Genomic DNA, 27,796 nt, shown 5'->3' with positions numbered 1-27,796 from the left:
ACAAAAGTGCTGGGTAGAATTGTGGTGAAATTTGGTGTCAATTTTTTATACCTCATGTGAGCTTCTAAACTCAGGTTCTTTATTTTTTTTTAATTTTTTTCCCCCAAGTGTCAACACTTGCTGTCTGCAGTGTCAGTGAGTTCAAGGGTGATGAAAAAATGGTTTTAGGCATCTTTGAGCTAAATTTCAAACTTCTGCATCAAAATGGAAGGCAGTTATAGGTTTTCAAAAAACTGATCCTTTAAATGTGTTGCACAGTGCAACTGTGGTGCCCTGTGGCACTCTGGAGATAGCAGCAATTACACTCTACAGCCTATTTAAGTTTTTATTTGTGCCATTTGGTCTGAAAAATGTGGCACATGCACAGCAAAATCTTGAGGATGGAGTGTTAAAGGGACTTGTGTTTTCCTTCACATACCCTAACGACATCCTAGTGTTCTCACTAAACATGCAGCTATGTAAATGAGATGTGCAGACAGTGCATCAATGGATGCATAAGTACAGCACACTATTTAAATGATTCTAAATGCATCAGCAAAGCAGAAGTGCCCTTCCTGAATATGTAGTTCCAGCAGATTGCAGATTTCCGTTATAGGAGAAGACAGCAGCTCTGAAAGCCCTTTTGAAGCAGACCGACTACCAGCAGCTACGATGTTTCCTAAGAATGATCTTTTATTTCCACTACCTTCCAGCCACAACGGCTATACAACTGCTGCTTAATCACAGGCTGATGATCTCTTGAGTGGACTCTGAAGATGGAAAAAAAATTTTCTGTAACCCTTAGCTGAGCCTAACTGGTGCAGTGTTCCTTGCTCCTCAGTCCTATCTGCACTGTCAATCATTGTACATACTATCCAAAATGCAATAGGAGCAGCTATAGACCAGTTCACCAACAGATCAACCATCATTGGCATCCACTACTTTTTTTTCTCCCAAAAAAGTTGCAACCAGTACAACAGCAGTGGCACAACAAGAGAGAGAGAACTACTTTCTGTTACTGATTTCTGACCACAGTTTGAAGCTTGTCCCGGGGTAGTTTATACTGACCACAAAGCAACAGTCTCTACTTTCCCAAACAATGGTGAGAAGTGCTCCCCCATGGTAGTTCAGACATAGTTCGTCAGCCAAATTACAACTGATGTGTGCCACATAAAAAGAGCAGAAAACATGATGATCAGTTATTTTTTGTGCATCTGAGGTTTGGTTTGGCAAACCCCATGGACGACAAAGACTGCACTGTAGAGTACAAACTATAGCATTTACAGGACAAACCCCCTGACAGCATTGTGACTCACCAATGTCAGACATTATGGTGTGATGTCTCTTGGCAGAAGCCAAGGACCTACATTGTCTCAAGTTGCCACAAACCATCTTTCAACAGTGTTTCACAATCTGTCACATCCAGCAGAAAACCTGATCATCAAGTTATGAATCATCTTTTTTGTATAGGCACTGATTAAAAAGATGCCTGTGTATTGGCACATCCTTGTTTTCAGTTCCAGCAATGCAAAGAGGGACAACATGTACATGTTGACATCCAGCAGTTTCAGTGCTTTCCAGCAAGATTCAGCCATTTCCACATCAATCTCATAGGCCCGCTTCTACCTGTGAATGCTTACAGATTTTGTTTCATAGGGGTGGGCAGATGTACTCATTGGGCAGAAGCTACACCTGTCACAGACATATCTGCCCAGACAACAGCAAGACCTTTGTCAACACCTGGATAGCATGATTCGGTCGCCCCCTCCATATCACTAGAGATCAGGCTGGCAACTGGAATCTGCCACATACTGGAACACTGTTAGCAGAAATTGTGCAGGGGGAGCTGTTACGCATTCTGGCAGCCTATCTGACAACTGCACTGGTACCATCTGCAGTGGAACTGCCACAGTTAATGCAACACCTCCAAGACTACACAGCCGAGATCCAACTCCCACCTGCTTTGCACCATGGCATACACCCTACTGTTGTTCACAAAGCTTTGAACAATTCTTGCTCCACACAGGGCTCATCAAATTGCTCCTCTAAGCATTGTACACTGGTCACTTTCCAGAGTTGTGATGAAGAGACAACACCACAGAGATGACACAAAACTGCAAAACCATAAAGGTTTGCAATGAGCGAGTTAAGCCAGCATTGGTCCTATATTCACCCCCACAAGGCACCATGCTGATGCCACAAGCCTCACCACACTCAAGACACTCGTGCAGACTTCACATGCAGCTACCCCCCATCCCCCTCCATCAGTCAGCAATTGTACCATTGCAGCTTCAAGCTGCACAGATGCTTGGCCTACAGTGAGCACAACAGCTGGATGGCAAATAAAATTCATTTCCTTACATTCCAAGTGCTTCGCATTATGGGAGAGTCTAGAGCAGGGCTTAACAACTGGCCGGTTTTGAGCACGAGTACTCATGTCTGCTCAGGCACGTGCTCGCGAGCAGCTGCAAGGTCGCGCAGTAGGGAGGGAGGGGAAATGCGCCCACACGTTTGAATAGGGCCGCAGCGTGCCTATTGAATTCGCGCCGACTGTGTAACATTTAAAGTACTACGATCAGCTCTTAACAGTCACTTTGCTGGTTAAGAATCATGTGAAGTCGCCGTTGTGTAACCCCAACCATGCTTTTGCAGTTCAACCCCCATTGGGAGGAATTGTATCTGTTTACAGAAAAAGATGGTGTTGCAAAATGTTTAGTATGTCACAAAACGCTGAATTCTTTTACAAAATTTAATTTGCAGCGACATTATATGTCGTATCACGTGAAAGACTATGGACGTGGAAAATGTGATTGACCAGATCGTGCACAGGAAGTTATTAAACTTAAAAGGAAGCTATCCAAAGAAGATCTGGACAACGAAGAAAAATCAACTGAGGCAGCTGTCAGAGTGGGTTACAAAAATGCTTTGCTTTTAGCAAAATCCCTGCGCCCCTTAACTGATGACGATTTAATAAAAGAATGTTTGGTAGTTGCAGCGGAACAATTGTGTCCATCTCAAGTTGAACAGTTTCGGATTGTGCCATTATCGAACATGATCATTATGCGTCGCATACAGGACATGGCAGACGACGTCCAGAGCCAGCTTACAAATATCTGTAAAGATTTTATGGCGTATTCTCTAGCTCTGGACGAAAGTGTTGATATCACTGGAACAGCGCAGCTTGCCATATTTATTATAGGTGTTAATAGAGATCTTCAGGTGAGGGAGGAGCTCCTCGATGTAGTAGCCATGAAGAACACTACAACCGGAGGTGATATTTTAAGTAGTGTTGAAGAAAGTGTTGAAAATATAGGATTGTCGTGGAATTCTTTAGTTTCATTGTCTACAGATGGTAGAGGCATACACTAAGGTAATAAAATTATGTGGCATGTGTACATTCTCCTTTATTTGTTTCATTTGTCGCAGTAATAATTCGTGAGTGAAATCCCTGCAGGTGGCCACAGATTTACATCAACTGGTGGCAGCTGTTGTGTACCCCACGTGACTCTCCCCAGTCTTCGCTCTGGTTCGGTAGTGGGGGTAGCGTGCTCGCGCTGCTTCGTGCTTGCACCTTGCTGCTCATAGCTTGCTCTGCGAGCACGTGTGTTGTGAAGCCCTGGTGTAGAGGGAGGGGAGAGGATAATCAATCAATCAACTGACTGTGGTGTATGTCATGCTTGGTAATCTGTATGTGTGTTGCTCGAAATACACTCCTGGAAATTGAAATAAGAACACCGTGAATTCATTGTCCCAGGAAGGGGAAACTTTATTGACACATTCCTGGGGTCAGATACATCACATGATCACACTGACAGAACCACAGGCACATAGACACAGGCAACAGAGCATGCACAATGTCGGCACTAGTACAGTGTATATCCACCTTGCGCAGCAATGCAGGCTGCTATTCTCCCATGGAGACGATCGTAGAGATGCTGGATGTAGTCCTGTGGAATGGCTTGCCATGCCAATTCCACCTGGCGCCTCAGTTGGACCAGCGTTCGTGCTGGACATGCAGACCGCGTGAGACGACGCTTCAGCCAGTCCCAAACATGCTCAATGGGGGACAGATCCGGAGATCTTGCTGGCCAGGGTAGTTGACTTACACCTTCTAGAGCACGTTGGGTGGCACGGGATAAATGCGGACGTGCATTGTCCTGTTGGAACAGCAAGTTCCCTTGCCGGTCTAGGAATGGTAGAACGATGGGTTCGATGACGGTTTGGATGTACCGTGCACTATTCAGTGTCCCCTCGACGATCACCAGTGGTGTATGGCCAGTGGAGGAGATCGCTCCCCACACCATGATGCCGGGTGTTGGCCCTGTGTGCCTCGGTTGTATGCAGTCCTGATTGTGGCGCTCACGTGCACGGCGCCAAACACGCATACGACCATCATTGGCACCAAGGCAGAAGCGACTCTCATCGCTGAAGACGACACGTCTCCATTCGTCCCTCCATTCACGCCTGTCGCGACACCACTGGAGGCGGGCTGCACGATGTTGGGGCGTGAGCGGAAGACGGCCTAACGGTGTGCGGGACCGTAGCCCAGCTTCATGGAGAAGGTTGCGAATGGTCCTCGCCGATACCCCAGGAGCAACAGTGTCCCTAATTTGCTGGGAAGTGGCGGTGCGGTCCCCTACGGCACTGCGTAGGATCCTACGGTCTTGGCGTGCATCCGTGCATCGCTGCGGTCCGGTCCCAGGTCGGCGGGCACGTGCACCTTCCGCCGACCACTGGCGACAACATCGATGTACTGTGGAGACCTCACGCCCCACGTGTTGAGCAATTCGGTGGTACGTCCACCCGGCCTCCCGCATGCCCACTATACGCCCTCGCTCAAAGTCCGTCAACTGCACATACGGTTCACGTCCACGCTGTCGCGGCATGCTACCAGTGTTAAAGACTGCGATGGAGCTCCGTATGCCACGGCAAACTGGCTGACACTGACGGCGGCGGTGCACAAATGCTGCGCAGCTAGCGCCATTCGACGGCCAACACCGCGGTTCCTGGTGTGTCCGCTGTGCCGTGCATGTGATCATTGCTTGTACAGCCCTCTCGCAGTGTCCAGAGCAAGTATGGTGGGTCTGACACACCGGTGTCAATGTGTTCTTTTTTCCATTTCCAGGAGTGTAAAAAGTAAATCTGCACACTTCAGTTCTGTGTACTTTATTCTGTGTAGAGTATGAGACTCATCCACAAGCATCATTCTTAGCAGCCCTTAGTGAAAGACATGCTTCATTGTGCTCCACACTTTCTGCGTGTGTGTGTGTGTGTGTGTGTGTGTGTGTGTAAAAAAAAATGTAGGAAAAGATAGATTGCTACTTCCCATAAAGAGGACACATCAAGTTGCGGACATGCACAATTAAAAGACACTTACATGCAGCTTTCAGCTACAGCCTTTGTCAGTAAAACACACCCACACATAACCCCCCCCCCCACACACACACACACACATACACAAGCAAGCATACCTAATGCACCCATTACCACCAAATCTAGCATCTCAGCCTGGAATGCAACATCACGCAGGATGCAAGCAGCAATCTATAGTGGGTGAGGACAGTGAAGGGGAAGGGGAAGGGGAAGGGGAAGGGGAAGGGGAAGGGGAAGGGGAAGTGGAAGGGGAAGGGGAAGGGGAAGAGATAGTAGCATACAGGTGGGGAGAGAGACGAACACTGTCTGGTGGAGTATGCAGTGACTAGACTCCAAAAAGGCACAGTGTCAGGAGGTTGTGGGGCAGGGAGGCAGGGAAAACAGGAACAAAAAATGAGAGGAGCGGGGAAAGACAGATTGTTGCATTGGCAGAGGGCTGCAAATAAACAGGGTTGGAGGCAAGAATGTGGAGGAAATGATAGGACACAGGGTTGGAAGCTGTTGGGTGGAGGGTGTGGGGACAATATATAAGCATAGGTTACCATAGGTTTTGTTTCTTTTCTCCCCACCTTCCTGCCCCACAACCTTCTGACACTGCACCTGTTGGATTGTAGTCCCTGCATACTCCATAAGGCAGTGTTCGTCTCTCTCCCCACCTGTGCACTACTATCCCTTCCCCCATCCCCTTCCCCATCCCCTCCAGATTGCTGCTTGCATCCCACGTGATGTTGCATTCCGGTGTGAGATGCTGCAGTTGGCAGTCGTGAATGTTATGTGTGTGTCTCTCTTACTGACGAAGGCTGTGGCTGAAAGCTACATGTAAGTGTCTTTTCATTGTGCCTGTCTACAACTTGGCATGTCTCCTTTACAGTAAGTAGCTATCTATCTTTTCCTACATTGTTGATATTCCTACCTGGAGTTTCCATTGTTTGAAATTCACATAAAATTTAGACATGCTTCCAATGTTAAGTGTACTGGAAGTCATAGGTGACTCATTATAAATTCCATATTTCTGTACACTGAGTGGCACAAAAAATGTATTTTGTGCTTTAGTATCAGTTATAATTAACATCTGTATTTTATATAATATTAGCGGTAGTATGAAAAAAATATCATTGATCCCCAATTTCAGTGCATATCTTATATATTTTTGTAAATTATTGGAAGTTACAAGTTATCTGCAAAACATATTTATTAGTAAATTGGCATTTGTGTTTTATGTTAGTGTAGCAGATAATATAAGCAACATATTTTTTATATTTAGTTTTTCCCTTTCTGCTGGGATGTACATTGCCTGCATTCATCATAAAATAATGCTATTTGCAATTGTTAGTGACCATAGCATCACAAAAATCCACTCTCTAGAGATGTTATATTTTGAACTCTTACTTACACGACTGAATTTAGCTTGTGCTCTTTCTTTTTCAAATTTTGAATACTCTCGTTCATCATGTATAGAGGTTACTATTTTCCATATGATAAGAGTCAGCAGTCCAATGAACACTATGCTTCCAATAACACCAAGAATGACACCTAAAAATAAATAACATTTAGTCACCTCATATATAGTTTCTTGTTGAACACCACATGTCATTCTATCACCCAGTTACTTCTGCCAAAGAGAGAGAAAAATTTTAAAGAAAATTCAGTAAAGCATAATTTACCACAATAACTGTATTCATTTTGTAAGTAATTCTTATTTCAGTACAATAACTAAATATATATAAGATCTCAGGATTAATTATAAGTCTTTCTGACAGTAATTGAACTAAAGCAGAAAACAAATTAAATTACATTTGTTTTTCTATTGATTGTATCAAATCTAACTTCTCTCAATCAAACACAAGTAAAAAGACAATCTTAACAGTTCTGTTCTATTTTAAACCTGCACCCAGGTGTAGCTTAAAACACATTTTACAGTTTTAATCATGCTCACTGAAGAAGAAATCCATGGTTTCATATAGTCTTGAAATACACACTTTAAAGGATACAAGTTGTGAAATGTTTCACATTTCACAAATGTATTACATTTGAGTATGTCACTGTGGGTTATGTGAGACACGCCAGGACAGAAGAAGTGAAAAAAAAACAAAGATTGACTTGTGTATGACTTTCTTATTTTGTTCTTGGTACATCGTTTTCCCATAGCTCCTGATTTCTTGGTTTTGTGACATGAACAAATTGAATACACCAAAAGCCACTAATTCTGTCAGTTTATGTGTGCATCTCCTGCAAGCAAGTGTACTTTTTCTCCCTATATTCATTTAGTTGTAGTTCCATTTTAGGCAGTCATATTCTTTACAGAAACAATACTGTTTATAATGAACTACTGAGCAAACTATGTTCATGATAGTATATATTTATTGTTCTGTTTATTTGTTTAATTTAATTATTGCTGTATGCTTGTTAATGTTGAACAGTTTAAATATTCCAGAAATGCAGTGTTCCAGCAAAAACAGAAGTCTCTACTAAAATGTGAGCTCCTTTTTACCAACAATGTTGGTTGTGTACTGTATATTCTAGCATAGATTGAGAAAGATTTGTTGGTGTCTGTTTTGTGTATAGTTAGGGTCACTCTCATGTTTACATGCTCCTGATGTACAGTGTTACTTTTAGAGTAGATAAATAAATACTGAATTAGAAAAATATAGAATGGTATGTAATAATGTATCTTCCAATTTGAAGTTGTCATAAAATTTTAAGACAATGAGTAAAAACACGATACAGGGCTAAAAAACAGCAGACTCATCAAGCAAGAAGGTAGAAATGTAGATTATGAGGATTTAAGAAGATGCAATTGATTAAATTAGGCAACAAGTTCAGTATCTTGAAAAATTTAATTTACACAGACATTAAGCATCATTATCATTATCAGCATTATCATCAAGAACAGTTTACAGCCACTGTCTGGGTCTTTTTTTGCACATAAGCCTCCCCATTTCTCTCTATCCTTCTACAACTATTCAGTTCCATTTCATTCCTTTCTTTTTTTCTATAGAGGGAAGGAGATTTCTGATTCTGTGCCCTGAAATTGCAAAAACACTTCCCACCATTCTCCTCACCCCTCCCACTGTGGTATTCTGTCACTAACCTAACATATGCATTATCCTTGTCGATACCTTTTCAGTTCCTTCTCTCTACCCCTTGCCCCATCACTCATATCCCTTCAACAGACCTACTGTGGATACAAGACTTGTCCCATACACCATCCTGCTACCAACTGCTTCAGTCCTGTTGCAGGCATCCCCTACCCTGTCAATGCATGTGAAAGTGACCATGGTGTCTACCTACTTAGCTGCAAACCACTGTGCTGCATTCTGCATGAGTGTGACCACTAACAAATCAGTCTGCATGAATGGCCACTGTCAGGCTGAGGCCAAGAGACAACTGGACCACCCAGTTGCTGAGCGTACTGCCCAACACAATGACTGCTTCACACCCTGTGCCATCTGAATTCATCCGACCAACACCAGTTTTTCTGAACTGTGCAGATGGGAATTCTCCTTACATTCCCATACCTCCTTGGCCTTAACCTTTGCTAGACCACTTCACCTGCCTGTCCCCTTCCTTGTTCCCCCTCCAGTCATACACGTCTCCTATCCCACCAGCATACCTGCACAGTGCTTTACCTTTCTCTGTTTCTCTCTTATCCAGCCTCCCCCCTTCCCCTCCTGTCCTATCACAGGCATCTCCTACCCCATCAAAGGAGGGCCACCTGTGAAAGTGACCATGGTGTCTACCACTGTGCTGCATTCTGCACGAGTGTGACCACTATCAAATCAGTCTGCGTGAATGGCCACTGGCCAAGAGGCAATTGGACCACCCAGTTGCTGATCATGCTGCCCAACACAATGACTGCTTCACACCCTGTGCCATCTGAATTCATCCCACCAACACCAATTTTTCTGAATTGTGCAGATGGGAACTCTCCTTACATTCCCATACCTCATTGGCCTTAACCTTCTTCACCTGCCTATCCCCTTCCCTGTTCCCCCACAGTGCTTTTCCTTTCTCGGTTCCTCCCTTATCCAGCCCTCCCTCCCCCCCCTCCCCCCCCTCTTAATGTTGCACCTATCCCCTATCAGCCAGCTGTCCTGTCTCTCCAACATTCCTACATGCTCCCATTGGCAGCACTAAGCATATCTCCACTATTCCCCCCCTTCCTCAGCTCACATTTCCTCAGCACCCCTGCTGCCCACCCCAGGAAACATCGCTAACCAACTCAGTTGCAGTCACAGTCAGGCCTTAGTTCAGGAATGTGACAGTGGCTCTGTGTGTGTGTGTGCGTGTGTGTGTGTATTTGATGAAAGACTTAGTCTGAAGGCTGATAATGCGAAGCAGTCTTTTTTCAACATGTCTGTCTACCACTCAAAGACTAGCATTAACAACATCCAACAAAGAATGAGAGTATTAATGTTAAAGATACTTGTATAACCATTAACACATTTAATAACCATTTTATTAATTCCCAGTCAGCCTTGTGATGCCAAGTAATAGTTGGGTAATCAGTGTGCTGACCCCATGTGACATCCCCCCTATACTGCATCCAGATGATATCAGTGGCAATGGATGACACAGCAGCCATTTGACATCTCATGGCCCTCTGGGATTGATTTTTATTTCATTAATTCAGGAGGCTTTGGTATGAACCCTCATCCTGATAATTACAGAACTCCCAATCAGATACAAAACTCATTGTATATGCATGAAACAGAAACACCCAAAATAGAGACAAAAACAAATAAAATGCAAAATAAAATTTCCTCAGTCATTTTAAATAGATGTATATGTTCACATGTGCCTATTCTAGTTCTTCCATTCAATAAAAGTTTAAATAAAGCAGTCAAGCCAGTGCACACTGACAAAATTGAAAACTACCAACCAATTAGTTTAATTTCAATCTAAGTACTATATTTTAAAAATTATTACACTGAGCTTGTCAAAGAAACCATGTTACAAGAAAAATGGCATGGTTTTAGAAAATGTTGCTCAACTTTATCTGCCATATGTGATCTATCACATACAACAATAATGAAATTAGATGACAAAGAAAGGGAAGTTTCAAAGGGTGACATGTTTATTCCTATTTATCAGATGGATTTAATGCACTCTCTCATGCGATGCTACTTAATAAGATGGAAACTTATGGTCTCAGATGAATAGCTAAATGTCTTCTACAACCATACTTACAAGACAGGTATCAGGTGACACATACACAACACAGAAAAGCTAGTATTATTAAGCAGTCTAGCTACAGTGAAGTGGGTTGTGCCTTAAAAGCTTGGTTTTGGGACATTGTTGTTAATATTATATATTAATGATCTACTCACACTGCACAGTAGCAAGATATTTAACTATGAACATGCCACAACAGCTGTTAGCCTGGGACAAAATGAAAATGATCTGTTGCTGGATTGTTCTAGTGACTTAAATGGCTTGAGATATTATTTGAAAAGTAATTTCTTAAACTTAAATTATAGCAAAACAAGTCAAATATATTTTCCACTAAATCATAAACTGCAGTGGAATGTTGGACCTGATGATTGTACAGAAACAGAATTTGATGATGAAACAGTCTTTCTTCATACAATGTTAAACAGGGTTGGGAACATTAAATGGATCTTTTATGCCAGTTTGTGCAATGATAATAATGTAACCATTTCTGTATTATGAGCAAATGAGAAAGATAGATAGATAGATAGATAGAGAGAGAGAGAGAGAGAGAGAGAGAGAGAGAGAGAGAGAGAGAGCAGTGTACCCATACAACTCATCTGGAACCCAAGTATGGGGGCGTGCTGCATCCAATCATATTAAGAGTGCAATTAACCTACAAATAAATGCAATTGGGAATGTGCAATTTCTGGTATAATGAGTCATGTAAAGTCATGTTCAAGAGTAAGAAACTATTTACATGCCCTTCACTATCCATTTCTACAACTATACAGCTAATTTTAAGATACGAGCAATACAGCAGTTTGAGCAAAGACGTAAATATTTATAGTAGTAGGAGAGGTGGTGGTTAACACCCAGAAAGGCACAAGAGGAAAGGCACAGGCAACAGTCACTATCAAACAGGGATACATTTTAACGAATTACCAAAGTATATGAGGAGTTTAAATGGAGGCTGTTCTAAGGTGGTTTCAGAGGAATATGTTACTAATAAGTCCTCTTATTGTATTAAAGAATTTCTCTGAAGAGAGTAGATTGTCTTCTACTCCACCACATTTTTTATAAGTTATTGAGATATATTGTGTTTTTGTGATTTAACCAAGTGAGATATGCAAGGTGACCATGAAGATGGATTAAGTATTGTGGCAATGGTTAAGTGAGGTGTGTATTGGTACAGACTGTGAGCTAATATTTGAGAGGATCTAGTTTCAAATTCTGCTGCAGCCATTGATAGTTAGGTTCATTAATTTCATTCATCATAATCAATGTTTTTGGAATGCCTGCAACCATTGACAGTTAGGTTCATAAATTTCATTCTCATAATCAATGTTTTTGGAATGCCTGCAACTGTGTCATTCATGGTTTAAATCATGGAGCACTACACAAATTACATATTTTTTATGCTTAGTATGACACATTGAGAATTCAATCTCATTGTCAAATACAAATACTTACATAAGTATTTTGGATAGTGTTTTCATGTCTGTTGTTCTGCCTCTCTATGACTACAGTGTAAGTGAGGCAGAACAACACACATGGAAACATCACATAAAATACTTACCTAAATATTTGTACTTGACTTCGAGAATAAATTGTTGAAACATGTCATATGAAGCATGAAAAATAGACAATTGGTGCAGTGTTTATTTATTTAAATCAATTATGTTCCTGTTGTTCCATAAATGACTTCCGGAAAATGACAGAGTAAGTCCTTCAATGCTACATGTAATTTTGTCCCTTTGTGTTCCATCTCTAATTACCTCTATTGTGAAGAAACTTTTTGTTGTAATATTCATTATTTTTACACTGACAGTACACTTATTTTGCAAACATTTTATTTTTATTACCGAAGCATGTCACTACCAAACTAGTGGTGCCCATATCATTGTTTTCTAGTGGTATGTAAGTATTTTCATTTCATGTCCATTTGTTTCTTCTGATCTTGGATGATATGTTCTTTACAATTCCAAATTTTTTCCCAAAATTCACATCCAGACATGGGAAGAGGATATTTTTGAGTCTGCAAGGCTGGTAGTCTGGAATCTATTTGTTTTGTATATTCTCTACATCCAAATTTTTGTTATTTATTACATCTGCTTAGATACAGTCTCACTAAATATTCTAAAACAGATTAAATGATATTTTCATTCCCTACTCTAACCTAAAATCAGTTCTGATTTTTAAGTGAAACCTTCAATTTCACTTAATTTAATAATCTAATCAGACAAACTCTCAAGCAGGAATACCTATAAAAATAAAGTGTGCCACCGACAAATAACATTGAATTGTACTATTCCATTGTTTTACAATTGTGAGTCCACAGCAATTCCTTCATTACTGCTTCAGCTAACACTGTGGTAAGTTGTGCTGTCATACATCCAAGTGAGCAGTGAGACAGGAAAGAAGAAATTTATGATCCATGCAAACACTGTGGTAAGTTGTGCTGTCATACATCCAAGTGAGCAGTGAGACAGGAAAGAAGAAATTTATGATCCATGCAAGAAAACAACACAGATTCTGAGCTAGCAGTGCAGTCCCATAATGAGGCAGTTATCTACAAGATAATTACTGGTCGAATAATTGGCTGGCTTGGATCTGCTGCAACTTCACTGCTTAGTGCTTCCAATGAGTAATTACTGTGGGATATCACTTGTTATTGGTACTGCAAACAGCTGAAAGCAAAGGGGCACTACATCTGTAACTTTCCCCAAGGGAATGCAGCTCCACTGTATGGTTAAAAGATTATGGCATCCTCTTGGGTAAAATATTCTGGAGGTGAGATAGTCCCCCACTTGAATCTCCAGGTGAGGACTACTCGTGAGGACATCATCATCATCATCATCATCATCAGGAAATAGAAACTGGCATCCTACATAGTGGATCATGGATTGTGGGCCCTTAATCGGGCAGGTAAGTTAGAAAATTTAAAAAGAGAAATGGATAGGCTGAAGTTAGATATTGTGGGAATTAGTGAAGGTGAATGGCAGCAGAACAGGACTTCTGGTCAGCTGAATTCAGGGTTATAAATACAAAATCAAATAAGGATAATGCAGGAGTAGGTTTAATAGTGAATAAGAAAATAGGAATGCGGGTGAACTACTATGAACAACATAGCTACTATGAACAGCATAGCCAAGATAAACACAGAGCCCACATGCTCCACAGTAGTACAAGTTTATATGCCAACTAACTCTACAGGTGATGAAGAGATTGAAGAAATGTATGATGAGATAAAAGAAATTATGCAGATAGTTAAGGAATATGAAAATTTAATTGTGACAGGGGACCAAAATTTGATAGTAGGAAAAGGAAGGTAAGGAAAAATTGTAGGTGGATATGAACTGGATTAAAGGAATGAAAGAGGAAACCTTCTGGTGGAATTTTACACAGACCATAATTTAATCACTAATACGTGGTTTAATAATCATGAAGGAAGGTCGTATACATGAAAGAGACCTGGAGACACCAGAAGGTTTCGGACTGATTATGTAATTTTAAGACAGAACCTTTGGAACCAGATTTTAAATTGTAAGACGTTTCCAGGGGTAGATGTGCACTCTAATGACAATTTACTGGTTATGAACTGTAGATCAAAGCAAAAGGTATTGCAAAAAGGCAAGGAATTAAGGAGATGGGATCTGGATAAGCTGAAAGAACCATAGGTTGTTGTTACTTTCAGAGGGAGCATTGGACAATGACTGACTAGAACAGGAGAAAGGAATGCAGTAGAAGACAAATGGATAGCTTTAAGATATGAAATAGTGAAGGCAGCTGAGGATCAAATAGATAAAAAAGAGGCCTAGAAGAAACCTTGGATAACACAGGAGATATTGAATTTAAATGACGAAAGAAGAAAATATAAAAATGCAGAAAATGAAGGAGAGGTGGAAGTGAGCACAAAAATCTAAGAAATGAGACTGACAGAAAATGCAAAATGGCTAAGCAGGAATAGCTAGAGGACAAATGTAAGGATATGGAAGCATATATCACTAGGGGAAAGATAGATACTGTTTATAGGAAAATTAAAGAGGCCTTCAGTGCAAAGAGAAGCCGTTCCATGAATATCAAGAGTTCAGATGGAAAGCCAATCCTAAGCAAAGAAAGGAAAGCTGAAGGTGGAAGGAATATATAGAGGGTCTATACAAGGGAGATGAACTTGCAGGCAATATTACAGAAATGAAGAGGATGTAGATGAAGAGGAGACACGATACTGCAAGAAGAATCTGACAGAGCACTGAAAAATCTATGCCGAAACAAGACCCTGGGAGTAAACAACATTCCATCACAATTTTTGATAGCCTTGGATGAGCCAGCCATGACAAAACTCTTCCATCTGGTGTGTAAGACATATGAGACAGGCAAAACACCCTCAGACTTCAAGGAGGATGTAGTAATTCCTGTTCCAAAGACAACAGGTGCTGAAAGGTGTGAATATTATTGAATTATCAGTTTAATAAGTTATGATTGCAAAATACTTAAACAAATTCTTTAGAGAAGAATGGAAAAACTTGTAGAAGCCAACCTCATGGAAGAACAGTTTGGATTCTGGAGAAATGTGGGCACACATGAGGTTATACTGACCCTATGACTTATCTTAGAAGATAAGTTGAGGAAAGGCAAACCTACATTTATAGCATTTGTAGATTTACAGAAAGCTTTTGACTCAGTTGAATGGAATGCTCTCTTTTGAATTCTGAAGGTAGCAGGGGTAAAAAACAGGAAACAAAAGGTTATTTCCAACTTGTAGAGAAACCAGACAGCAGTTATAAAAGTTGAGGGGCACGAAAAAGGAGCAGTGATTGAGAAGGGAGTGAGACAGGGTTATAGCTTATCCCCAATGTTTATTCATTCTGTACATTGAGCAAGCAATAAAGAAAACCAAAAATTTCAAGAAGGAATTAAAGTTCAGGGAGAAGATATAAAAACTTTGAGGTTTGCCAGTGACATTGTAATTCTGTCACAGAAAGCAAATGACTTGGAAGAGTAGTTAACAGAATGGACATTGTCTTGAAAAATGGTTATAAGATGAACATCAACTAAAAGCAAAACAAGGATTATGGAATGTAATCGACTTAAATCAGGTGATGCTAAGAGAATTAGATTAGGAAACAAGACACTTAAAGTATGAAGGTGGTTTGAAAAGTTCTCAGAACAAAATAGAAAAAAAGTGCTTATATCACTGAAACTTTTTCCTCCTTGTAGATTAATGCACTTGGTCCAATGATGTTCCAGTGCCTTGATCCCATCTCGAAAATGAGTTTCCTCCAGGCCTGCAAATTAATTGTCAACTCCAGCTATCAGTTCTTCATTTGAAGTGAATCTTCATCCACAAAGAAAAATTTTCAGTTTTGGGAAGATATGGAAAGTCTGACAGAGCCATATCAGGTGAATAAGGTGTGTGGGGCAACAATTCATACCTTCGTGTAATTTTGCCATGACGACAGCACTTGTGCAGGCGCGCGTCAAGAGTTGTGGCACCCATCTTACAGATAATTTTTTCATTTCTAATTCTTCAGTTAAAATATGATATACCTTTTCAGATGACATCTGGAAAGTGTGAACAATTTCACACACTTTCAATCGGCAATCCTCCATGACCATTTTGTGCACTTTTGCAATGATTTCTGGAGTAGTGACACATCTTGGCCGACCACTGTGTGGATCATCATCTAAGCTCTCCTGAACAAATTTAAACTCATTTGTCCACTTGGCAACAGTTTAATATGAAGGAGCAGAGTCCCCTAGTGTATTCTGGAAATTGGGGTGAATGTCCTTTGCTTTCATACCTTTCTTTAAGAAGTATTTAATCACAGCTCGAATCTCGATTTTTCCCATCTTCACAAATCACTATGCAGGAACAACAATAGAGCCACGTCACTGCCACACCTCTCTTCCAAGAGCACTGACATGGCATGTGTTTACAGCAACAGTCCAATGAATATCACGTGAACAAGTCATTGCCCTAGCACTGACCTCTCGTGGTGATTTCGATAATTTTTCAAACCATCCTCATAGCAGACGATTTTTGCTATTTGGACAGGGTAGAGAGGATATAAAGTGTAGGCTGGCATTGGCAAGAAACCCATTTTTGAAGAAGAAAAATCTGTTAACAGTGAATATACAGGGTGTACATAAAGTCTGGGAACACTTTCATTTATTTATTGCACAAGAGCCAAACATTGTACAGATATCACACATATGTCATTTTGAAGAGAAACCCTGAAAGCTTTTTTTTTTCATGTATATCACCACAGTGTAGTTTGCTAATTTGCCAATAGTCACAAACATGGCGAGTTCATGTGCATTTTCAACTTCTCATAGCATAATGAACAGTTCATTAAATTTTGGGAATGCAACCATGCAAATAAAATTTGCTGTGGGAAGTCCCCTCTCCCCTCTGGTAGCTAATTTATTCATGGAAGACTTCAAGGACAAGCCACTGGATTCAGCAAGTTTTAAACCAACGGTCTTCTGGAGGTACGTGGACAACACATTTGTGGTATGGCCGCACAGGATGGATGAATTACATCGATTTCTTGAGAATTTGAACTCTCTCCATACTAGTATCAAATTTACTACAAAAATAGAAAAAGATGGCTGCCTCCCCTTTTTGGATGTTGTTGTTCACCATAAAGTTGATGGCACATTAGGACATGCCATATATCGGAAACCAAAACACACAAATCTATATCTACATGCCAGTAGCTGCCATCACCATTCACAGACCATAGGTGTCCTTAAGACTTTAGTGCATAGGACACACTGTATATCCAATAAAGATAATCTGCAAGAAGAGCTTGCATATCTCAAGAGCATTTTTAAATTGAATGGATTTTCTCCACAACAAATTCGTAGAGCATTCCATGCAAAACCTAGAATGCAGGTATGTGATGGAGAAGAAGATAGTAATTCCTTCAGATGCAGCGCATTTTTGCCCTATGTGGGTGCTCTCTCCTCAAAGATAGGCCGTATTCTTGAGAAACACTGTGTTAAGGTGACCTTCCGGTCCCCCACAAAGATTGCAGCTTTACTCAGCTCTGTGAAGGATGATTTACAGCTTCGTAAAGTGGGTGTGTGTCAGATTCCTTGCGGAAATTGTGAGAAGTTGTACATAGGTCAAACAACATGCACTGTCCATGAGAGAAGTGTGGAGCATCAAAGATACACATGCTTATTACAGCCAGACAAGTCAGCTGTGGCCGAACACTGTATTGATACAGGGCATTCCATGAATTATAGTGATGAGAAGATTTTAACATACACTTCTTCCTTTTGGGAATCTGTCTTCAAGGAAGCTATAGAAATTAGATTAGCTACTAATTTAATAAATAGAGATAATGGTTTTAATTTGGACAAAGCATGGAATCCAGCTCTTGGGGTAATTAAACTGCAGAGAAGTCATCATGGTATCACCGCTGACAATCATACATCGATAAGTGAATCGAATGTCTGTATGTCTTTGCCACAGGTGGCGCATGTGTAAGCATATTCCTTTGCCGTTGACCAGCATATGTGACCTGCATGCGCAGTACCGCCGTGATGGAGCATATAAGACCGCACTTGGCATCTTGTCGTCAGTCTTGTGACTCACTCTGAGGATGGCCTGATGATACACAGCTGAAATATCAGTGGAGGAAGTTTTATTTGCATGGCTCCATGCTCAAAATTTAATGGACTATGGCAAGTTCAGGTGCGGAGCGAGCTTTCTGTGTGTTGGAGTTCAACAAAACCAAGTGTGCTACATCTGTTCATCGGATGTTTAGAACCAAGTATGGTAAGAAGCCACCAACAAGGAGACGGTAAAGTTCTGGTTTATATACTGCCTCTACCACATGATGTAGCAGAGCTTTGGGAGAGGATACGGGAAGTGACTGCCACAGTTGATGATGCCATCCTGGAATGGGTATGGCAAGAAATCGAGCCAGGTCACTCATGGTTCGCATATTGAATGTTTGTAAAAAAAAGCTTTCAGAGTTTCTCTTCAAAATGCTATATGTATGACATCTGTACATTGTTTAGTTCTTGTGCAATAAATAATTGAAAGTGTTCCCGGACTTTACGTACATCCTGTATATTTAAGTATTAGGAAGTATTTTCTGAAAGTATTTTAGGCATGTACGGAAGTGAAACATGGGTGGTAAACAGTTTAAACAAGAAGGGAATAGAAGCTTTTGAAATATGGTGTTACAGAAGAATTCTGAAGATTAGATGGTTATATCACATAACTAATGAGGAGATATTGAATAGAATTGGGGAAAAAAAATTGTTGGCACAACTGACTAGTAGAAGGGATTAGTTGATAGGAAGGAATCACCAAATTATTACTGGAGAAAAGTGTGAAGGGTAAAAATCATAGAGAGAGTCCAAGAAATGAAAACAGAAAGCAGATTCTGAAGAATGTAAGTTGCAGTGGTTGTTCGGAGATGAAGAGGCTTGAATGGAATAGAGAAGCTTGGAGAGCTGCATCAAACCAGTCTGCAGACTGAACACCATCTCCACAACAACAACAACAACAACAACAACAACAAACACTTGTATTCAGCAACAGAGTGATATAATGAATGTTTATTTTATTATTGTTTAATGAAACAGTGATTCAGCTCATATAATGTAAGTTTATTTTATCATTGTTAATTAAACTGTGATTCTACTTATACATTTTCACCTTGGTAATAATAAAGACAGCTGTCCTTTGGATGTGTACAGATTAAGCCATATGGCTGCTTGTGTTATAAAAAACTGTGAACCTGCTCGATGGTTAATACAATAAAAGATAGCTCAATATCTCGAGTAAATCAGAATTAGAAGATATATACAGATAAAAGAAGTGTGTAGAATTAGCTTAACCATTACAGGAATTATAATACCTCTGCAGAAAATACATACTGCTATAAATGAGATGCTGCATAAAGTTCAATACAAACCTAAAATGTTTACATTGCTGCATCGTTTCTCCTTTTCTGCGATCACATCATACATATTTGCACCTTTTACTTTTCTGTATATGAAAGAAAAGGTACAGTCATTTTCATCAGGGAAGCGGCAAAATCCAGTGTTTTCTTCATTTTGAACAGAGTCTTCTGAAAGTGGAATGATCAGTCATTGATGAAATTCCAGCTGAACATAAAACTTTTTTACATGTATAAAATATTGAAAAGTACATTGGTACCATCATTTTTATATGTTGCTGCAAATGTGAAATATTTTTGGTCTTAATAAATGTGTAAATGTTTTACTATGATCACTAGAATATAAAAACCAATATTTATTCATTTATCATTTTCTGTAGATCTCATCGAGGAGGACAGCCTTCAGGGATGTGGAATGAGTCTGGCTATACATTAACAACAGTCAAGAATATGATAGAAACTTAATCTGTATGCGTCACTAACAGCAAACTATCACAATATTCCTTAACATTGTTCATGCTTATACCATCTAAATTTTATTGAGTAAATTAGTAAGAAAGCTGCTACTTTGGGAAAAAGTGATTATCTCCTCAGTTACATTTTCTACCTGTTGTTTAGATGCTACTGGAAACTATGTATTTACTTGATGTATGATGGTATTTTTCAAACAAAACATATGCTGCTCAATGTGACTTTGGGCAATAATTGAGGACTGTCTATGTTAGCAAATTATATCTTTATCTTTCAGAAATTATGTACACAACAAAACATCATTACATCCTCTTTCATTTACATAAAAACAACTGAAATATCAGACACGTGTCAAAAACAAAGTGGAAAGAATCATTCATCCCATCAGCCTGGGTGCTTTGCACTGGACTTTGAGAGATTCAATAATGTGTATACCCTCTGTGAGCATTTATCACCACCTGACACCCACATAGCACGCACCGTATAAGTGCACAGAGGTTACCCAGTGGCATTAGTTCTCATTCTTCAGTGAGAGCCCTTGAGATTTCTTGGAGAGCCTGTGGTGGAACAGGACAACAACAAAAACATCTGTCAAGCACATCCCACCCATGCTTGATGGGTTTTAGGTCAGGACTCAGTGCTGCAATTCCATTACTTCAATATCCAGGCTTCGCGACACATCCCTGGCAATGCCCGCCACATGCACTCTGGCAGTATTGTGTATAAGAAAGAATTAAGGGCTATCAGCATATGTAGCAGCCACCATCTGGTTCAGCAGCACCTGTTCAAAGTACTGCCTAGCACTAAGGTGAACATGGACAACTACAAGATCCACGCAGCTGTCAACACTGATGTCTACCCTTACCATCACAGAACCTAGGCTGAATCTGTCAATTTGGCAGGTATCACTCATCGCAGCTTTGCCACACATGGACATGGCCATCATCTTGCATCAGAGGAAGTCACTGATGAAGTTGTCAGTTGAAATGAGAATGGAAGAGCTGAAGCAGGGCTGCGAGATCTTGTTGTATCATGCAGAGTAACAACAGGACATCTGACCAGACACAGTAGCTCCAGTGGCCCTTCTGAGATTGTCTTGCAGTGGTCTGGCAGTAGCTGGCCTGTATCATGACCACAAGCTTTGGATGACAGACGGAGAGACATTGGCATCTGCAGCAATGTGACCCCTTATTTATGATAACATTTTTAGCCATTTTATCCACATATTTGAAAGGGTGCTGACACAAAATGGAACGCCCATTTTTCTTGGATCAAATAGATTGCCTTTGCAACTTGCACTGGTTTCCAGTTCCATATGAAACCCAGCTCTTGATATTTTAAAGATGCAATACAGGCAATATCAAGACCCCAGAAAACACAACTATGAAGATGGAGTCAGAGAAAACAGCCTAGTACATGCAACGAAGGACACAAGTGAAATGGTATCTCGAACAACAGGCCCAATACCTGAGGATATTCTACCGAGTCTCAAGTGGAACGCGAACACCAGCAGCCTGAAAATGACACTGCAGCCCCTCCTGGCAGGCATAAACCTTGGATAGAATGCCTGACATGGCGCATCATGGTAGCAAAAAGTCCCAGATCACAGGAGGGCTTAAATGATGACAATCAGAAGATAAAACATCTAGCATGACTTGGATGTCATTCTGAACTCCATAGAGCAATTTGAGATTGGATCATAACCACAAAGTACACACACAGCTTCGGAACAGCCATGGCTAGAAAAAAACATTTGTCATTGCTATTATACAGCACCTGAAGAAGACTGCGAGTTGCACAGCTGAAATATCATGCAAGAAAGACATGAATAGCTGGCAGAAACCTGATTGTTCAACATGTTTCAACATGCCAACACCTTGCTGAGAAAGCCTGAAGAATTACAGAGAGATTTTGATTTTCATCTAAAACAACCACTAAATACTTTCAAATTACAATTTAAAGTCTAATTATAGCACTTGTCATTAAAGAATTTCAAACTTCCAACACAACAAACACTACACTGAGTGTTTCACAAATTCTAATATAGGGATCTATGGGTTGTAGAGGACACTTAGTCCAAAAAGTTTTGATAAGAAACTGCCATCCAGAAATGTACCATTTTGATGCAAAATAAATTTGAAGATTGTATTATTCTCAAATCTCCCACTTGTTGGTATGCACACAGCGGAGACAATGCGCTCTGACCTGTGTGTCCTACAGGAGCCCAATGGACAGTGTCTCTAGTAGTTGTCTTTGGGTTGTCTCCTACATGACAAAGGATGTTCTCAAAGTTGAGCGAGTGGTGCATCCATGGAGCACCACAGTTAACCCTTCTAGTTGAAAACATACCAGTTTCTCACAGTCATTGTTGTAGCTGGACAAAAGTGGTATGTGATGTCATAATTACAACAGAGACTGTGACAGTACCCTCTACACAGTTGTGTATGTATCACAAAGTGGAAGATTTGAAAGTGATCTGATCTTCACACTTGTTTTATGTCCAAACAGTACATTTGTGGAGATGAAATCCTTATCAATATTTAATTTACTAAGTCCCATTTAAAATACCTAGAATCTCAAAATAGAAACAATGAAACACCTTGTTTACTACAAAACTAAAGATTTATAATAAGCTAAAGGCAAGGAATATAATTAACATGAAACTTAGCTCACTGAAATCATGGCCGTACAATTTTTTAGTAGGTAGTTGCTCCTATTCCACAGAAGAATTTATGGGAGACAATTTGAACAAAAAAATTTTTTTAGATTAGCATTTAAAAATGGTATTGCATTTGTTGCAGTAAAATGAACTTCATAAACATGTAGAACTTCGCAGTGTACACAAAAAAGGACTTTCTCCAGTATAACAAATTATTCCCACAAATGGTACTACACTAATGCTCACAAACTAGTATCAAACTTATTCTTTTTCATTTTATTTTTGTTTATTTAATTTTTTATTTAAAAAGGTATTTATGTTCCTTTTTTCAATTTTTGGTGTCTTGTATATGACAAATCTGACTATCTGAACATTGTATGTTTTGTGAGAAGTAAATTATATTTACGTTTATTGTATTTTGTCATAATATTCTATGGGAAACTCTTTACAAGGACATGCACATGAATTTGATGGAATACTTATTTTTGCAGTTATGTGTGCAATAAGATACAATGACTAAAATACTTCAATTATTTGTTGTGTTCGGAGGAATTAATGGTGACTCAGTATGCTACATAGGGACCAAACACTGGATGCTGTAACAGCTTTATACAATGGTCATGACTGGTACTACTGCAGGCTTGCAGACACTGTACAGCAGAACACAATTTTTATGATGTTACAGCTGAGGTAATTTAGGAGTGCACTGTACACTACAGATTTGCAGAATTAGAGCTCCACAGTAATCAGTTCATATGTATGCCATTGCTGATTAAACATTACCAGTTGCAACTGAAGGAACTCAACATATATTACTATACAGTGGGAAAATTAGAAAATATTGTTTTTGAAAATTCACACCTTTTGTTACATCAGTTTTCATGGAAAAACAGCAGTTGTCATAGAAATGCAAGTGATCATTAACAAAATATTTTGTTTTCAGATTAAAAATCTGTATTTATATTCATCATGTGCCTTAGAAGATTTAAATGTTCAGTATTTTAAATACAGACCTGTCACTGTGTCCTGAAGAATGACAGTAAGTCCAATAGTGCAATTCTGACAATCTTTTTTGGTATAAGCTTCACACTCTACACATTCCTTAAGTTCATTGCAGGCTCCTCCTGGACATATCTGTAAATTCAACATAAATTTCATGATTGTATCCTGTACCCAACTCAATTATGCCTCTATTTTTCGAACACTTCACAATTTCTGCATGCATGTTTGTGCGCGCGCGCATGCACACACACACACACACACACACACACACACACACACACACACACACAAATGTAATTTCAGAGAACGAACATGAAATTTGAAGCATCTCTTTTACAGTGACAGGAACACAATTAGTCTGTTACTAACAAAGTAACACATCTAGTGCAACTCTGAAATTAATAAACTATTACATAACGTTTACTTAAGTGGTCTACACCATCCATCCAAAAAGTTCCAAAACTGATTTCATTTCTGGCAGATAAGTGCATCAGTGCAGTAATATGGCAGTATATTGAACTAAAAACACATGTTCATCAATCAGTCAGCTGTGAGCAGGCAGTTTTAAGTAGTGAATGTTTGGCACTGGTTTGTCAATGGCATTGTGTAACAAATCATAATGGAGCAATGTCTTTAAATCAAGTATTCAAAACACTCTCCAGAATGTTTTGAAGAAGAGAAAAATGTGTGCATAATTTGTTCTCAATTCCTCAACTCCTGAAACAGTGCTGTGTGGATGTCTGCTATGACTTGACTGAAATGCAAAACATGGATCATTCTTTTCCAGAAAAAATCATTATGGACGACAGGACCTGATGCTATTAATTCTAACCTACCACAAAATCATACAGCGCAGAAATTCAAATGTAGGGTAAATGCTTTGACTACATAACCAAAAATCAAGCCAATGGAACATAAGCAATCAGAGCTGCCAGTGGTAGCAGTCATGTGTGCATGAGGTGTGCTTGCTTGTGAGGACATGTTGTATTTTCTTTGCTGAAGAAGGCTTTGACTGAAAGCTATAATGTGTAACAGTTGTTTTATTGTAACTGTCTGCAACTCAATGGGTCATCTTTATGGTGAGTAGCAATCAACACTTTTCCTAATATAGTTGATATTCCCACATGGAGTTTCTGCTGTTTGATATTTCAAGGAGACTGTTATACAGAGGTACAGATTTCAAATATCCTAAAGATAAGGAATTCTAACATTTTCACTAATCCAGTACACTCTTATGATTTTCATACCCATTTATTCCTTAAGTAACTGAAAATTTCAGACCATAACTCTGTTCACTAGCATTTATGTTTCCAGTCATGACATCATGATGGAAGATTGTAACTGCATCGCAACAGATTCAAAGAGCTGTTCTCCCATAAGTGATGGACAATATAAAATTTCCTGTAAAACTGTTCTAAAAGATTCCACTGCAAGATGTAGATATACAATTATTTTAAGATTTGTTGGTGATACACAGATTTAACTACTTTTAAGGCATTCATGTGGATCATGGAATCATTAAGGATACAGGGTACTTAAAAATGGTGGAAAAATCAAATTTTTTTTAATGACTTTATTAAATTCTATAGTCTTTCCTGATTACATTGATTTATACATTGTAGGGTTTCAAATGAAAAATGACCTATATACATACCAAATTTTAAAGTTACAGTCATGTATGCCACCACACCCCCTTTATTTCTGTTACAGAAACCAGTATTATTTCAAGAAGAACTGTGAACTTTCTGTTTCCTACGTATGATACATTGTACATGTTGGTAACAGTGCAGGTTTCTAGTGTATGTAAATGATTATCTTTGCTAGTTTCTACTTTTGTTTCACTGAAGCAGTTTGTTCACGTGTTACTGAAAGTTTGTTGCCCAAATGCTACATATATTTGTCGAAGTACATAGCCTTTAGTGTGCAATAAATACGAACTATGCCACGCGTCAAGAAATTCAATAAAAGGAAATTCCATGGTAATCACTTCACAGTCAAAGCAAGCCACACTGTTGAAAGTAACCTATGTATCAGTTCTTCAGGAAAGAAACTCCCACATGGCATACCTCCCCGTGATTCAAATTTTTGTGTTAACAATGACGCTGTTTGTAGTGGATTTGTTGTTGTTGATAATGTGGGCATCTTATCTTCTTTGATAAAGGAAGTGGTGAAATGTAAACAATGTGATGGTGTACACTGTCTGGAAATAACTGAACAATAAAGTAGCAAGAAGGGCTTAGTGTGAAAATTAGTTGTTCTGTGTAGATCCTGCAATAAATCTACCTCAAAAATGACTTCAAACATTGTGCATAATTCATATGATGTGAATTTGAAGTTAGTGAATGCAATGTGTGCAATAGGAAAAGGAAAAAAGACTGCTCAAATGTTTTGTGGTTTGATAGACCTTCCTCCTCCACCCAGTAGGTCCAGCAAGTACATAAAAATACTTTTAAGTGCCTTCATGGTTGTGTCTAAAGCATCTATGAAATGTGCAGTAAAAGAAACTGTAAATATTCATGGAACCAGGGAAATTGCTGTTGCACTTGATGGGGCACGGCAATGTTGAGGACATTGTTCCTTGAATGGTGTTGTAAGTGCTACTTCTCTGAGAATGGAAAAGTTGTTGATGTTGAGTGCTTACCACTTACTGCCACACCTGCCGTGGTAACACTGAAGGACATATTGAACATCAGTGATCTAAGGATTATGATGGTTACAGTGGAAGTATGGAAAGCGATGGAACTCTAAAAATATTTCAGAGGTCAGTGCCCGTTTATAACATCAGATATACGATGTACCTAGGCAATGGGAGCTCTAAGGCTTTCAATGAAATTAATGAGTTCCATGTTTATGGTAATACCTTGGCAACAAAACTGGAGTGTTGTGGACATGTGCAAAAGAGGATGGGTGCTATATTGAGGAAGCTACAAAGAGAAATGAAAGGAAAGTTGCTATGTGATGGAAAATCTCTGTCTGGCCAAGACAGATTGACAGAAACTGAAATAGACCTTCTTCAGAGTTATTATGGAGTGGCCATTGGATGAATTGTACCTCTGAATGATGTTACAGCAATGAGTAAAGCTGTATGGGCCACCTACTTTCATAAGTGAACACGGACTTTGCTCTAAAGGAGCAGATTCTTGGTCCGGCTACCAAAAACCAAAAGAAAGTGGTCAAATATACCATCATAAGCATTCTCTTCCTGATACTTTTATGAGTGAAATAAAACCAATTTTTAGAGACCTGAGTGACCCTGTTTTGCTTAGTATACGTCTTCATGGGGATGAAAGTTTCAACCATTGCATATGGGAAAGATTACCCAAGAATGTTTTTGTAGGACTAAATACATTAAAAGTTGGTGTACTAGATATAGTGATATATTTTAATGATGGAGTGATAGGAGGGTTGGAAGTCCTGAGAAATTTAGGCACAAAATGTTTCTCTAATATGGAAGATCAATTGCTTGCGTGTGACAGACAATGGGTGAATGAAGCTGAAAGATTTGCTCTTCAAGTTACCAAAGAAGCAAAAAGTGCTAAAAGGAATGCCAAGAGAAATCTTGAAGATGAAGAAATGTTGCACGATGAAGACTATGCTTCAGGAATGTTCTGAGGTACAGTTTAATTGGACTCATATCTCCATTCACAATTTCCTGCAAGTTGTATTTTTCAGAATTCAGGTACAAATATTTCCTAAAATTTATAAAGCATTGCTCTATTTTTTTCTGTAACTTTCAATAGTCCATACTTATGTAGTACACCTAAGGGTTATTGCTGAATCAACTAAATTATAGAAAAAATAACATTTTTATCAGGTAAAAATTATAAAAATTAAAATGTAAGATAGGATATTTTTTTATCCTTGTGTTGTGACTCGCCGATCATTTAAAGTGCCGCCGCGCAATTACGCACGTCCTCTACGTGCGGCGCTGTCTGCCTGCCAGCCATGCAGCAGCGGCGCCACCTAAGCGACCAGCCGAGCAGCGGCCGCTAGACTGAGACTCAGTGCTTATCTGAATGCTAACGTGTTCACATGTCAACTTACTCTGTGACATATATGTGTTGTGTCGTTTCTAAATAAACTTGTTAAACTAGAAGTTCTAACAATTGGCGACGAGGTAGTGGATTTTTCCTTTTCACCGTTGACTCACAGGGTTCCATGGCTAGTGTCGAGCAACTCTTGCAAAATCTCCTTGAACAGCAAACACTTCTAACGGCGGCGATTCGCGATTTCG

At 39.5% G+C, this 27,796-nt stretch overlaps 1 protein-coding gene across 3 annotated transcripts in view; it reads right to left on the bottom strand.

The window, feature by feature from the left end:
- Positions 1-27,796, bottom strand: part of LOC126235981 (integrin beta-PS-like) — a 251,926-nt gene that overhangs the window by 16,473 nt on the left and 207,657 nt on the right. For 2 of the 3 annotated variants that reach the window (XM_049944961.1, XM_049944960.1), the window contains exons 12-14: positions 23,574-23,694; positions 19,446-19,601; positions 6,746-6,885 (exon numbers count right to left, since the gene is read on the bottom strand). In XM_049944961.1, the coding sequence (XP_049800918.1) occupies positions 6,746-6,885; positions 19,446-19,601; positions 23,574-23,694 (417 nt within the window). The remainder of the gene's footprint in view (positions 1-6,745; positions 6,886-19,445; positions 19,602-23,573; positions 23,695-27,796) is intronic. The other variant, XM_049944963.1, reaches the window with a different exon arrangement.

This window comes from Schistocerca nitens, chromosome 2, assembly GCF_023898315.1.
Source record: "Schistocerca nitens isolate TAMUIC-IGC-003100 chromosome 2, iqSchNite1.1, whole genome shotgun sequence".
Classification (NCBI taxonomy): Eukaryota; Metazoa; Arthropoda; class Insecta; order Orthoptera; family Acrididae; genus Schistocerca; species Schistocerca nitens.
The sequence above is the reverse complement of the archived record's forward strand: the minus strand, read 5'-3'. Positions and strand labels throughout refer to the sequence as shown.